Below are 14,093 nucleotides of genomic sequence, written 5' to 3'. Positions count from 1 at the left end.
CAACCCACCCACACCCACTCACCCACCCAACCCACCCACCCACACCCACTCACCCACCCAACCCACCCACACCCACTCACCCACCCAACCCACCCACACCCACTCATCCACCCACCCAACCCACCCACACCCACCCACCCGGGAACGTACCGACTGGCTTCACCTGGGCGAGGCTGCATTCGACCGCTTGGAAGGGGAGACTCAGAAAGTCGCTCCTGAATAAAGAAGTCAACAACAACGGTCACTGCCATCTGAAAGCCGCCAAGGAGAATTCACTTCGCAGATACCACACGGTGCCCAGTGCTTGGTGTGCATGATACACCACCTCACTGCCACCTGCGAGTCGCAGAGCAATAGTCACTAAGCCGATGTATGGTATGCACGCCTGAACTTCTTTCGCACCGTACGTAGCTAAGTGTGCTAATTGGAGATACCACACAGTACCTGGTGTACACAGTACACCACCTCACTGCCACCTGCGAGTCGCAGAGCAACACATTCGCTCGGCAGACACCACGGCCCGGGGGGACGGCACGCACCGCAGAGGCCGCAGGTTGCCGGCGGGCACGACGGCGCTGTCGCCGTAGTCCACGTAGTAGAGCTCCACGGTGTCGGCGCTCGCAGGACGGGCGACGCGGGCGCGGTACCACACGCTCGCGTGGTCGAAGGGGGCGGATACCACGTCGCCAATGCCGGGCGCAGGCACGGCCTGCGCACCGCACGGTCGGGGAGGGGGGGCGGGGCGGGGAGAGCGGTGTGTGGGATGCACGGGCACGGCGGCACTATACGGGAAGTTTCGGTCGCCTCCGCGTCGTTCTTCTATCGCTGCTCGCTACTACTACTACTTTGCTGCTGCCCCCACGTTTCTGTTGCCGCGAGCGTCGCTCGTCCATTCCTCCAGCCGAGCTGAGGACTCGGGGGGGGGCGTCTACACTACTGCGTTGTCCACCATCTAACAGACTACAACTGTACCAGCGGTGTGTGTTGATAATTAATAGATACATAAATAACGAATTGGAAGCGTCTGAGTGTGGGCAGAACAAGTGGCCATCAACCAATGCAATGAGCCAGACGTGCCCCAGCAGTCACGGAGAAGAAGGGATTGAAGACAACGACGACCAATGGAAGAAGTCGGGGGGGGGGGGGGGAGCGGCACCAATGGATGAAGTTAGGGGGGTCACCAACGGATGTCAGGGGAGGGTGGGCAACCAACAGAAGGAGTTGGGTGAGGGGGGGCAGCACTAATGGAAGGAGTTGGGTGAAGGAGGGGGCATCAACGGAATGAGTTGTGGGGTTGGGGGGGGACAGAGTTGGAGGGTGGGGGCGGGGGTGGGGCAGCTCCAATACAGGAAGGCGGCACGGCTCGGCACGGCTCGGCACGGCTCGGCACGGCTCGGCACGGCTCGGCACGGCTCGGCACGGCGTTACACGTCACCTCGGCGGCGGAGTCCTCCGAGCCGTAGTAGATGCTCATCTCGGCGGTGAGCCGGTCGAGCTGCAGCGAGCGCGGCCCCAGGATCTGCAGCCACGCGTGGCCCGGGTGTTCGAGGGCCGACACGTACACCTCAAAGAACTCGCCGGCCGCCGTCGCCGCCACCGGGCTCGGCACTTGGAGGGGTGGGGGGGGCGGTGAGCACCGGCGTGGTGACGGGCCACGGCGTGGAACGAGACGCGCGCGGGAGGACGACGACGATGGATACGGACCGGACAACGCCGACGTTTAGTTTTGATGTCACGGCGGTACCGCGCGGTTTCGCGTCGAACTAAAAATCTAAAACACCGTAAAGGATCGGCGAAGTTCAAACGGCGTTGGTTCAAGCGAGCCGGACTGCTGACGAGACGCCGCGTGTCGGACCCAGTGCCACGGTTTAGCTCGTCGTGAATCGATGCTGTAGAAATGATGCGCTTGCAGAACTAAATTTAACTAAATTTTTATTTTTTTATTTTGACCAGGTAAAGCCCACTGAGCTGCTACGTAGCTCTTGCTCAGTAGTGGCCTGGCGACCACAAATGACAGCTCAACGAAGTGGCTCGTCATCGTCGTCGTGTGGAAATTGATAGCAGCAGCCAAATACTCGAAACGCGTGATGCCGATTCTCAATGTGGAGGGAAAAACCGAAAGACCTGGAGAAAAATCCACGCGACCACGGGGAGACAGAGACATGCAGACTCCAAATATACAGCAGGTGTAAGGGTCGGGATCGAATCCACGACATCCTGTAGACCAGGCGAGGGAGTTAAAAAATAATAATTCTGTCAATCCGTAATCTGTCCTTTGTCCGTCCATCCTTCCTTCCTTCCATCCGTCTGTGCGCAACTCCCTAGTACCGCCGGGCTGGCTGGGCCGCGGCGTCTCGTACCTTCAAACGTGGCCCTGCGGACCTCCTGGGATGACTCGTGGGACGACTCGTGGGACGACTCGTGGGACGACTCGCGGGACGACTCGTGGGACGACTCGTGGGACGACACGGGTTCAGTCGTCGCTTCTGGGCACGGCTCGGAGCCCTCACTCCTGCTGGGGGGCGGGCGCTGTCCGGGCCACGTGGTGAAGGTGAAGGCGGCGGCGGTGGCGTTGGCGGTGCTGGAGGTGGTGATAGCGGCGGTGTTGGCGGTGCTGGAGGTGGTGATAGCGGCGGCGTTGGCGGTGCTGGAGGTGGTGATAGCGGTGGCGGTGCTGGAGGTGGTGATAGCGGCGGCGTTGGCGGTGCTGGAGGTGGTGATAGCGTTGGCGGTGCTGGAGGTGGTGATAGCGGTGGCGGTGCTGGAGGTGGTGATAGCGGCGGCGGTGGTGAAGTTGCAGGCGGCGACAGTGGCGGTGGTGGCGGCAGCCGCGGCGGTGGTGAAAGTGACGGTGGCGGGGGCGCAGGCGACGGTGGCGGCGTTGAAAGTTGCGGCTGCGGTGGTGAAGGTGCAGGCGACATTGGCTGTAGTAGCCACGGCGACGGCGGTGGTGGCGGCGTTGACGTTGAGGTTGGGGCCGCGTACCGAGTGGCACGTCCCAGACACCTTCCTCTTGTGGCGTGCGGCCACGGAGGAGAGCACCTCCCTCCGGAAGGCCTCTTCCTCCGCCACTTTCTCGAGGAGCAGCGACTGCAGAGGCCACACAAGAGGGCAGGGGGAAGGTGTCGGGGGGGGGGGGGGAGGGGCCAATGGAGAACGGGAGGCGATTCCCCTCCTCGTCGATTCACAAAACAATCGTTACATTTTTTTCTAATTGTCTCCTGCTTACCACCGTTTGTGCCGTCTGCCCACCCACCCGCCCGCGCGCGCGAGGAACGTCGCGCTCGGAGGCTTTAACAGAAAGAACACGGGCGGTACAAATCGAAAACCGAGATGGTGAAGGAAAAAAAAAAAAATTCTAAGTATAGAAACAAAAAATCAGGAAACTAAAATGTCAAGTTAGGCCAGCGCGTGAAAGTTTGATCCTGACTGGGCACGCAAAACGCCCGTGGAAAAAGTCCGGGCAGTGAACACGAGCGATCTGTGCTGGCACGGCTCCGGCGTGCCCGCAGGGAAAAGAAACAAAAAAAATGGATTTGCCGCTCGCGTTTTTTGGCGGTCCGGATTCCCGCGACCCTGTGGGCGCGTCTCTCTCGCGGTGCGCGAAGGAGGGCACCAACGAACCTTCGCCATCTCGATCTGCTGGTGCGTGCCCACGATGGTAAACAGCCTCTCGCTGTCTGGGTGCAGCCCGCCTGCGTTCTCGCAGTTGATCTTGGCGTTGGAGTGCCGTTGGATGGCGCGGATGTTCTGCCCACCTCGGCCTGCGCTCGCCGGACAAAACACTTCCTCGGTCACGCGGTTTTCCGCCCGCCCGCCCGCCAGCCCGCCCGCCAGCCCGCCCGACTGCCAGCCCGCCCGCCCGCCTGCCTGCCAGCTCAGTCGGTCAACCCACGGCACCTGGGTCACTGTCCCGTGACAATCCTGTCGGCGGCGAGCCTTCGACACACTTCACGTGGCCTCAAAGTGCACACGGCCTGGCACAGGCGTCGTGATGACGTCACCGCCACTTAGTGGCGAATGGCGGTTGTTGTTGTTGGCGAGCGGTAGTGGGGAGCAGTAGTTGTAGCGCGCTGCGCTACAAACCCGGCGGCCCGAGTTCGATTCCCGCTTATGGCAACCGACACCAGTGACAATTATCTGAACCGGTCCTGGGCCTCCCCCAGCCTGAAATGCGTACCCAGTAGGGTGTGTGGTAAACATCGCCACTGGGCAGACAAAGGCAGCCGAGCGTGCTGCTGGCCACCCACCCCCTCTTGTGCCGTGCCGGCCTTCATAGGTGCTCCTCGCCAAGAGCACTTTCCTCGACAGTTTGTTCAGTCTATACAGGGGATCTTTGTCTTTGGTGGTGGTGGTGGCTACGTCACGTGGCTGCCTGTAATCTCAGCAGCACTGTGGAGGCAGCGGTGAGGGCTGGTGGATCACGCACAGATGATGTTGTGAAACTCCCTCCCCTCTCAGGGTGGGCGTCCAGGAGGAGCCGGACCCCTTGCTCGCCAAAAGGCGGTTACAGCAATCGGACCAATCGCCACGCGTTTCCATCTGGGCGGGGATACAGCGTTGCCCCCTCGGGCAAGGCGTGAGCTTTTCTCCGGGTGCTCCGGTTTCCTCCTCCCACGTGAATAACGCTCATCACCACTCATCGGCTGAAAACATCTTACAAATAAAACCTTATAGTAGCAGCAACAGCAGTGCCACCCTGAGTCCCATGACCCATCGCGGTTCTCCGGGATAAACTAAATAAGAATGATGCATTATAATTTATAACAATCCTTACACGGTTACGTGCCGCCAGATGTAAATGACATCTCTACGTCTCCACCGCATCTCCAGTGTCATCTCTACCAAATCTCCACCACCGCATCTCCACCGCGTCATTTCCACCGCATCTCCACCGCGTCATGTCCACCACGCGTCATGTCCACCAGACGTCATCATCTTCACCGCATCATCTCCACCGCATCATCTCCACCGCATCATCTCCACCGCGTCATGTCCACCAGGCGTCATCATCTCCACCACATCATGTCCACCGCATCATCTCCACCGCGTCATCTCCACCGCGTCATCTCCACCGCGTCATCTCCACCGCGTCATGTCCACCAGGCGTCATCATCTCCACCGATTCTCCACTGCATCATCTCCACCGCGTCATCTCCACCGCGTCATCTCCACCGTATCATCTCCACCGCATCATCTCCACCGCATCATCTCCACCGCGTCATCTCCACCGCGTCATGTCCACCAGGCGTCATCATCTCCACCGTGTCGTGTCACCGGCGGTGGGCGAGCGAGGCGCCCCCTTACCCATGATCCTGCCGACCGCCCTCTGCGGGAGGCGCAGCTCCTCCACGGCGGTGGCGCTCTCCGCCACGATGCGGTGGAGGGCGACGCTGGCGCGGCACACGTCATCCGGCGTGCCGCGAATGCGCACCACCTCCTGGCCACGTGCGTCTCGCTCGCCCCTCGGCGCCCGCTGCACAAACACCTGCGCCCCCGTCTCCCGTTGGAGCTGTTGGGCGGAGACGGCGCCGGCAGGGGAGGGGGGAAAGGGGGAGAAGGGGCAGAGGAGGTGGTGGTGGTTCACGCATTTAGAATCGGTCCCCGATATATATACGAAGATATTTTCATCAAATTAATGAGCAAATTAAACCGGAGGACTTGGAGAGAAAACTCACACGCGCGCGAGGGGGCAACACTCTATCCCACACTGATGCAATAGATATTAGCCGGCACTTTTAGAGCATTCGCCTGCTGTAAATTTCCACACGATGGTGATGAGCCACTTCATTGAGCTATCATTTGTGACAGCCAGGTCGCTTCTGAACAAAAGATATGTCGCTCAGTGGGGGCCTTATCTGGTAAATAAATAAAATTAGTTGAATAGTATCCTTTGGGTATTTCGGCAAAGTCACGTAGATAGGTTCAAATTAATAAAAATTAAAAACGACGTTTCGATCGCAACACAAGCGGTCGTCATCAGGTGATCGAAACGTCGTAGTTTTTTGTTTACTTTATTTTCATTAATTTGAACCTATCTACGTGACTTTACCGAAAGACCCAAAGAATATGAATTCCTGCAGTCACGGAAGCTTCAAGTCAAGATTTAGTTGAATAGTTTTATTCGTCGACTACCTGAGACCCGTGAGCAGCCAAGTGGCCAGTTGTGCGATCTAAAACTAAACTATTTTACATTCTACCAGTGAAGGCCCACTGAGCTATAGAGCTCTTTTTCCAAAGCGACCTGGCGATCGCAAATGATCGTTCAAACGAAGTGGCTCATCATCATGTACAAAGTTGTAGCAGCAGCCAAATACTATAAACTCGTGAAGTCGATTCTAAATGCGGAAGAGAAAAACCAGAGGACCCGGAGAAAAATCCACACGACCAAGGGGAGAGAGAGAAACACGCAAACTCCAAATATACAGCAGCAGGCGTCAAGAGTCGGGATCAAACCTACGCACTCCTCCTGTATCCCGGGCGAGGGAGTTGACGCCTCGCCACCCCGGTGCCCCGTATTGTACCCGGCTCGCATTGAGTCGCAAATAAATTAATTGTTCACGGCTCGCTCGGAAAGCAGCGAGCGTGAAACCCACTCGTGCCGTGAGGGCCCCGGGGGGAGGGTGGGGGACGTGTGCCGGAAGTGGAATGGAAGGAAGGGGGACCCCGTCAGGGGACAGTCGTGCACCTGGTTGATGGTGGTGCCCTGCTTGCCGATGATGGCGCCCAAGGCCGACATGGGGACACTCATCTCCACCGTCGTGAGGATCCTGCGCGCCACACCGCTGCCGTTCTGCGCCAAGTCCTCGTCACCTGCACACGACCCCCACCCCATCCACCCCGTGTCACCTCGACCCCTGTGTAATCTTGACCCCCGTGTAACCTTGACCCCCGTGTAACCTTGACAGACTTGGAGGGAGGGGGGGTGGGGGCGAATGGGGCTGGGGAATGGGGGGGGAAGGGGGTTGGGGGTGTGGTGGGGCGGTGGGGGGCAGCTGGGCGGAGGAGGGCAGGTCGAGCGGCTGGAGGGGACTCGGGGGCCGGCTGGGGGGGTGCGTGGGGGGCGACCCTCACCATACTCGCGCAGGCGGTGGTACAGGAAGTAGAGCAGCGCAGCTCCGGAGGGGACGGCCAAGAGGAGGGCGACCTTGCGGCCCGTGCCGAGGTCGCCCCAGCGCTGCCAGGGCATCGTGTCAGCGAGAGCCTGGCCCCTAGCCGCACAGCACAGTGGCAGGCACACAGGAGGTAGCTCTACGGTATCCGCTTCCGTGGTCCCTTCCCCAACGCAAAGTAGGGGGGGGGGGGGGGGAAATCGGGATTAAATCCGCGCGGGGAAAATATATATTTTGAAAAGAATCGATTCTTGAAAATCGCGAACAGTTGGGCCGCATCGCGGGGATTCACGGCATAGCCGCGGCACGACAAAGTGACGGGCTCGTCCCGCAGCTGTGGAGCAAACCAAGTCCGTGGGAAAGCCGGTCCGGCAGGGGAGCGGAGTGGCGATGGTGCGATGGAGTAAGGCGGTCCGGCAGGGGAGCGGAGTGGCGATGGTGCGATGGAGTAAGGCAGCGAACGGACAAAACTCCGCTGGGAAACAGGGGAGACGCAACCCAAGAGTTTTTCGAGGAGCAGCCTTTATTTAGGCAGACGCAAGGCCCTGTAGGCCGCCACGTCCCTTCGAAGCCTTCGTTAGCCTGACCACACATTGGAAAGTCACGGCCACGGGGGTGGGGCTTTCAGAGTCAGGAGCCTTTATTAATTCCTGGAGGAATCCGATTAAGTTCTTTGTCACCGTTCAACACGTGGCAGTAGTAGTAGCAAGGCTTTCGCGACCAATATTATCCATAAGAGGGTTTTTTTCAGTTAAATCGTGTAAACGTAAATGCTGTGTCGTTGAATCTGCCACCACCCGACAGAGCCAATTATTAAGATTTGCCAAGTAAACAAAATGTGTCGATTCGTTACTAGTTCAGAGTACCGCGAAATGTCACAGTACTCGAGTTGTGAACGTTGTGCGTTTACTCTCCAGCAAACTGGTGTGTGCCGGACTGGCGCGCTCTGTTTACGTGACAAACCTTACTCATGGGCCGTGTCGGGTGGTGGCGGGTTTAACGACACATGTTATTTACGCGATCTAACCCAACAAAAAGACTATCTTTCACAGTGGACAGCCAAGGCCGCCGCTGCCTCAGCGCTGTAAACAAACGAGCGACGCGCTCCCAATGACGCTTCAACGCTCAAGTGAGCGGGGAGATCACTCGGACGTCTTTGAACTAAATAATCGACCACCCGGTTATTCTTTTGGGTTGCACCTCCCTCCAAGACAGCGGTTCCCAACTTGGAGTAAGGCAAGAGACATCTCTAGGGGGTACGCGAGACAGTTCACACGAAGGCGGCGGTCACGTGGGGTATTGTAGTAGTACACAGATAGTGGAAAGGGCTGGTAGTAGTCCACAGACCTGGGGTAGGGCTGGAAGCGGTACACAGACCGGGGGTAGGGGCTGGTAGGGGTACAGAGACAGGGGTAGGGCTGTAGGGGTACAGAGACAGGGGTAGGGGCTGGTAGGGGTACAGAGACAGGGGTAGGGGCTGGTAGAGGTACACAGACAGGGGGTAGGGGCTGGTAGGGGTACACAGACCGGGGGTAGGGGCTGGTAGGGGTACACAGACAGGGGTAGGGCTGGAGGGGTACACAGACCGGGGTTAGGGGCTGGTAGGGGTACACAGACAGGGGTAGGGGCTGGTAGGGGTACACAGACAGGGGGTAGGGGCTGGTAGGGGTACACAGACAGGGGTAGGGGCTGGTAGGGGTACACAGACAGGGGTAGGGCTGTAGGGGTACACAGACAGGGGTAGGGGCTGTAGGGGTTCACAGACAGGGGCTGGTAGTGATACACAGACAGGGGTAGGGCTGGTAGGGGTACACAGACCTGGGGTAAGGCTGGTCGGGTACATAGACGGGGGTAGGGCTGGTAGTGATACACAGACAGGGGTAGGGCTGGTAGGGGTACACAGACAGGGGTAGGGCTGGTAGGGGTACACAGACAGGGGCTGGTAGTGATACACAGACAGGGCAGAGGCCTGGTAGGGGTGGAGTTAGGGGGTATGGCCCAGTAGGAGATACATGACAGCCAAAGATTGGGAATCACTGCTCTGTGACGCATGCAGAGTGGGGGTGGCGGGGGGCAAGATGGACCACACCACTGGCACAGCACACGAGGAGAGGGCGACTCTTACATGGACGCTATCTCGAAAGCGTTCACATGAACCGCGTCGTGGCCGTTTGACAGCCCGATCTCCATTCTCGCAATGATTTTTGTTTGTTTCACACCTGCGGACAAGATCAGCAATTTTTGTTTCGTTTGAAATAAATAAACCACCGTGCAGAGAGGGGGGTTTCTGTCTCTACCCCTACCAGCACAATCACGGACTGTCACGGCCTCACGGACACGATGCGTCAGCCCGAGTTGGTGAAAGCGTTGGAGAAATTTAATAATTGGGCGCCACGGTGGCTAGGAGATGTCAACTACTTCGCCTGGTATACACAGGTCCTGGGTTTGATCCTGACGATGCCTGTTGTATATTTGGAGTTTTCGTCTCTCACCCCGTGGATTTTTATCTAGGTCCCCCGGGTTTTCCCTTCACATCTAAAATCAACATCACGCGTTTGGAGTTATCTGACTGCTGTACATTTTCACGTGACGATAAGCCACTTCGTCGAGCTATCATTTATGATAGCAGCCGGGTCGCTTCTGAAAAACAGCCACATCGCTCAGCCAGTGCCGGATCAAGCTAGTGCGGGGCCTGTAGCGTTTGATGTTATAAAGGGGTCCTAAATAAAATAAAACAAATATTAAAACACTCCAAATTAAGTTTGTTTAAATATTAAAACACTATTTTTTTTTACTTACAGTCAAGTTATTGTATTTTTTTATTTGCTACACAGCTAGATAATACGACAGATCGTTAACCTTAAACACCCGGTCATTCGTAAAAGTTGAAGGCGGTATAGCACTATAGTAATAGAGCAAGTGCAGAATCACTGTAATTTTTAGCTTGAAGGCGCGGGGGCCCTTGAAAGTGCGTGGCCGTAGCATGTGTCGCGACGAGGATAATCTGACACTGGGCTCATTGGGCCTTACCTGGTCAAATAGAAACGAGTTCGGTAGTTTCACGTGCGTTTAGAGAAAACGGCTGCTAGAAATGTCCACGTAAGCCACGTCGGTGAGCTGCTATCAATTTATAGCCGGGTGCCTTGCCTGCTGAAATACAAACTCGTAGAACAGTTTCGTTTAAAACAAATCAAATAGTTGAGTGTGAAGGGATTCGACCACGTGCTCGCAGCGCTACTGTACTTCGTCACGAGGCACAGCGCGACCACGTGGCCAGCTCCGAGCCAATCACGCGTCGCTACAACAACGCCATGCACTTGAATACATTATATTCAAATATACTAAATCTTCTAAATTCTTAGATTTTGGCTATGACTATTACACCAATTTGCAATAGGCGTGCGAGTGTGAAGGTGTACTACTTAAACGTGAGCGACGGCAAAAACGTGAAATTCAAAGTGCTCTGCAATATTGCTGCGTGTAAATGAAAATGATCCATTTCGGGATTTTGCAGGCACTCACCCGTGACACGGATAATCAAAAGAAAAATTGTGCAAACCGTCAATCCTTACCGCTAATGATAACAATTAATCTTGTTAAATGCAACTTAATTTAAATACAGGTTGGTATAAAGTCATTTGGAGCAACAAACGAACTTACAAAAAAAACATACGCCCTCAACCTCAGCTATAAAAGAGCAGAGGCAACATGGACGTTGTGGTATTTATAACAACGATCAAACAAAAACATTTTGAGCAACAAAAAATATTTTAACAAATTCTCCTTACCACGACCTCCCAATGCCCCACGCGTGTAACCCCCAACCGCTTTGTATTTCCCACATCGGATAAGCAGCGGGGTCCGCACGTGATCGGAGCTGTCGTCGTCGCCGATTGGTCAACGGCTCCGCCGAGTGACCAATCGCGGACGTAGCGTCCCGAAGCGCGCTACGAAATCTAATGCGCCTGTGCTGCAACGGACGTCACCGCTCAATTTCCCACGCAGGATAGGCACACGCGCGCTTCTGATTGGCCAGCGAACTGCACCCCCAACCCCCACCTCGGTTCGTGTAACTCTAAACCAATGAAATGTCGGCAAATTGAACGGGGGCGCTAAGCCACTGTGGGATATCTGAACGGCTGGGCACGTTGGCTTCTTAGGGTTCAATACAATAACAAAGATCACTTTAACACGAAGGAAGCGTTCACATCCAATGAGTTTTTTTGAGTTAGATCGCGTAAATATATGAATGTGTCGTTAAAACCCGCCACCACCCGACACGGCCAACTAGCAAGGGTTCATATTCTTAGTTTTTTCGGTAAAGTCACGTAGGTAAAAAATGAATTTTTTTTTATTTAGTACAGAGCTAGTGTATAGTAGTGTAATGTATAGTGTAGTATACTAGTACAGCACGAGTGTATGGTGTAGTATACTAGTGCTGTATAGTACACTACTATATACTACACACTAGTGCTGTATAGTACACTACTATATACTACACACTAGTGCTGTATAGTACACTACTATATACTACACACTAGTGCTGTACTAGTATACACTATACACTAGTGCTGTACTAGTATTATACATTTCGATTTCAAGCTTTCTTTTGTTAAGGCGCCCTTTCCCGCTCCAACCTACCTTAAATAGACACTCCAAGCCTGGGGCGTGTCATTCAGACGCTGTCTTCTCGACAGACCTGTTTCTTCACCTGAGGACGGCTGCTTGCGTTGTGGCCGAAACGTCGTGAGAATTATTTTAATGTTTTATTTGTATTATTTTATTACTTCCCTTCTACGTGACTTTACCGAGAGAACCAAGATAGTATTATACACTATACACTACTACACTAGTGCTGTACTGGTGACGAATTGGCACGTTATGTTTACGTGACAACCCTTACTAGTTGGCCGTGTCGGGTGGTGGCGGATTTTAACGACACATTCATATATTTACGCGATATTACCCAAAATAAACCTCTCTTATGGACAAAGATCCCCCGTGTAGCCTTCACCAGCTTGTTGGGGCAAGTGCCGTGTGTAACGAGTAACACCTACGAAGGCCGGCATGGCACACGAGGGGGTGGGTAGCCAGCAACACGCCCGGCCGCCTTTGTCTCCCCACACTGGCGATGTTTGCACATCGCACCAGGTTACTTATTTGAGACCAAGTCAACCTAGGGGAGGCCCAGGACCGGTTCAGATAATCGCCACTGGGTGTTGATGATAGCCGTGAGCGGGAACACATTTGAGCACACACACCGCAAATTAAATAGTTATTTTGATATTGTCACACGCACAAATGTCAATGTTTCCTAAAGGAAAGCATTCGTGCAATAAACAGCACTGCGATGAGTGATCACATATCACAACGTATTTAATTATTATGATCGATTACATGGCACACATTTAATCACCGCACTACAACGTTACTGCCATGCAGCGTAATGGTCAGCACAGAGGCTGCGGGTCAACAAGGGGTCACGACGTGTGGAGGGGTAGAGAGTGGGTAACCCCGTCTTCCAAGAGGTCGAAGGAGAGCAGAAGAGTCGGGCAACATACCCACGAGTTGGGAGGCACTTCCGCCAGCAGTGCATGGACTATCCAGTTGGGATATTATAATAAAGTCTGCGTACAAATACAATTAGCTGTGGAGCTCCTTAGCCTCCCATTCCTGGTTACAACGGTGGCTAGATGTTAACTACCTCGCCTGGTATGCAGGAGGCCGCGGGTTTGATCCCGACCCTGATGCCTCTATATATATGTAGTTTGCGTGTTTCTCTCTCTCCCCATGGTTGCGTGGATTTTTCTCCGGGTCCCCCGGGTTTTCCCCTCCTCATGTCGACTTCAACATCATGCGTCTAGGCTCTAGGGTATTTGGCCGCTATAACGTTCCACGTGACGATAATCCAGCTCTCGTTGAGCGATCGTTACATGCGGCCAAGTCTCTTATGAAAAAATAGCTCGATACCTCGGTTGGCCTTACCTAGTAAAGTAAAAAAAAGTTTATAATATCCACCAGGCCCACATGCCGGTTGACTCCACACCTCCGGCGAGGTCCTCCACACTTCCCCTCTCGACCTCGCAGAGGTTGGGAGTCCCAGAACGGACGATCCGTATTCACGTCCCCTTCCACCGCTGGCCACGGGGGCGGAATGGGTCTCTCAGCCATGCGTTTTGCTCTCGTCTCGTAACCCTGCCGGTCGATAGCGCGTGTGGCCGCTTGCTTTGTGGAGGTTCGGGCTTCGAGGCCCCGCGGCCGCCCTGATCAATACTGTTGGTCGTGTAAATCTTGACTTAAAGCTTTCGTGACTGCAGGAATTCATATTTCTTTGGGTTTTTCGGTAAAGTCACGTACACATTCCACAAGGAGTGACTAATCCCATATCTGCATTTTCCATCAATATGCTTAATTCCGGTGTTGATATGTAAACTCCTTTGTCAAGGGGGTCTCCTTCTCCGACCCAGCTTAAATACACGATGTCAAGCTTGGCGGTGTTCATTGGGACGCTGTCTTTCCGACAGCTCTGTTTCTTCACCTGAGGACGGCTCCTTGTGTTGTGGCCGAAACGTCGTGAGAATTTTTATTTTATTGTGTTTTATTTTTATTATTTCCCTTCTACGTGACTTTACCCAAAGAACCAAGAAGATCACGTAAATAGGTTAAAAAAGTAATGAAAAAATATATATTTTTAACCTATCTACGTGACTTTAAATATGTTGGTGGTGTATTTAACCATAACAAAATAGTACGTGCCGTCTGCTTCTGAGTGAACGTTGAAGATCATGGGCCACACGCGACAGAGTGATGATTGGGACCGACAGAGTGATGATTGGGACGCACATCGCAAGTGTCGCCCTCTGCTGAGACACCTTACAAGGATCCTTCAAAGGAGTCTTGAGACCTAGCGAGGCTTTCCTGGGTAAACTGATGGAATAACACAGGTAGTCCCCGACTTACGATGGTCCGACTTACGATATT

The 14,093-nt window shown here is 54.5% G+C and overlaps 1 protein-coding gene across 1 annotated transcript in view; it reads right to left on the bottom strand.

The window, feature by feature from the left end:
• Positions 1–11,056, bottom strand: part of LOC144736167 (tudor and KH domain-containing protein-like) — a 15,526-nt gene extending 4,470 nt beyond the window's left edge. The window contains exons 1-9 of the mRNA XM_078618753.1: positions 10,901–11,056; positions 7,075–7,211; positions 6,689–6,813; positions 5,308–5,512; positions 3,625–3,764; positions 2,361–3,090; positions 1,436–1,608; positions 540–709; positions 139–215 (exon numbers count right to left, since the gene is read on the bottom strand). Of these exons, the coding sequence (XP_078474879.1) occupies positions 139–215; positions 540–709; positions 1,436–1,608; positions 2,361–3,090; positions 3,625–3,764; positions 5,308–5,512; positions 6,689–6,813; positions 7,075–7,211; positions 10,901–10,956 (1,813 nt within the window). The 5' untranslated portion in view covers positions 10,957–11,056. The remainder of the gene's footprint in view (positions 1–138; positions 216–539; positions 710–1,435; positions 1,609–2,360; positions 3,091–3,624; positions 3,765–5,307; positions 5,513–6,688; positions 6,814–7,074; positions 7,212–10,900) is intronic.
• Between the last annotated feature and the right edge of the window lie 3,037 nt (positions 11,057–14,093).

Source organism: Lampetra planeri, chromosome 59, assembly GCF_965212315.1.
Source record: "Lampetra planeri chromosome 59, kcLamPlan1.2.h2, whole genome shotgun sequence".
In the NCBI taxonomy this organism is placed as follows: Eukaryota; Metazoa; Chordata; class Hyperoartia; order Petromyzontiformes; family Petromyzontidae; genus Lampetra; species Lampetra planeri.
Note: the sequence above shows the minus strand (reverse complement) of the source record. Positions and strands in the feature narration are given on the sequence as shown.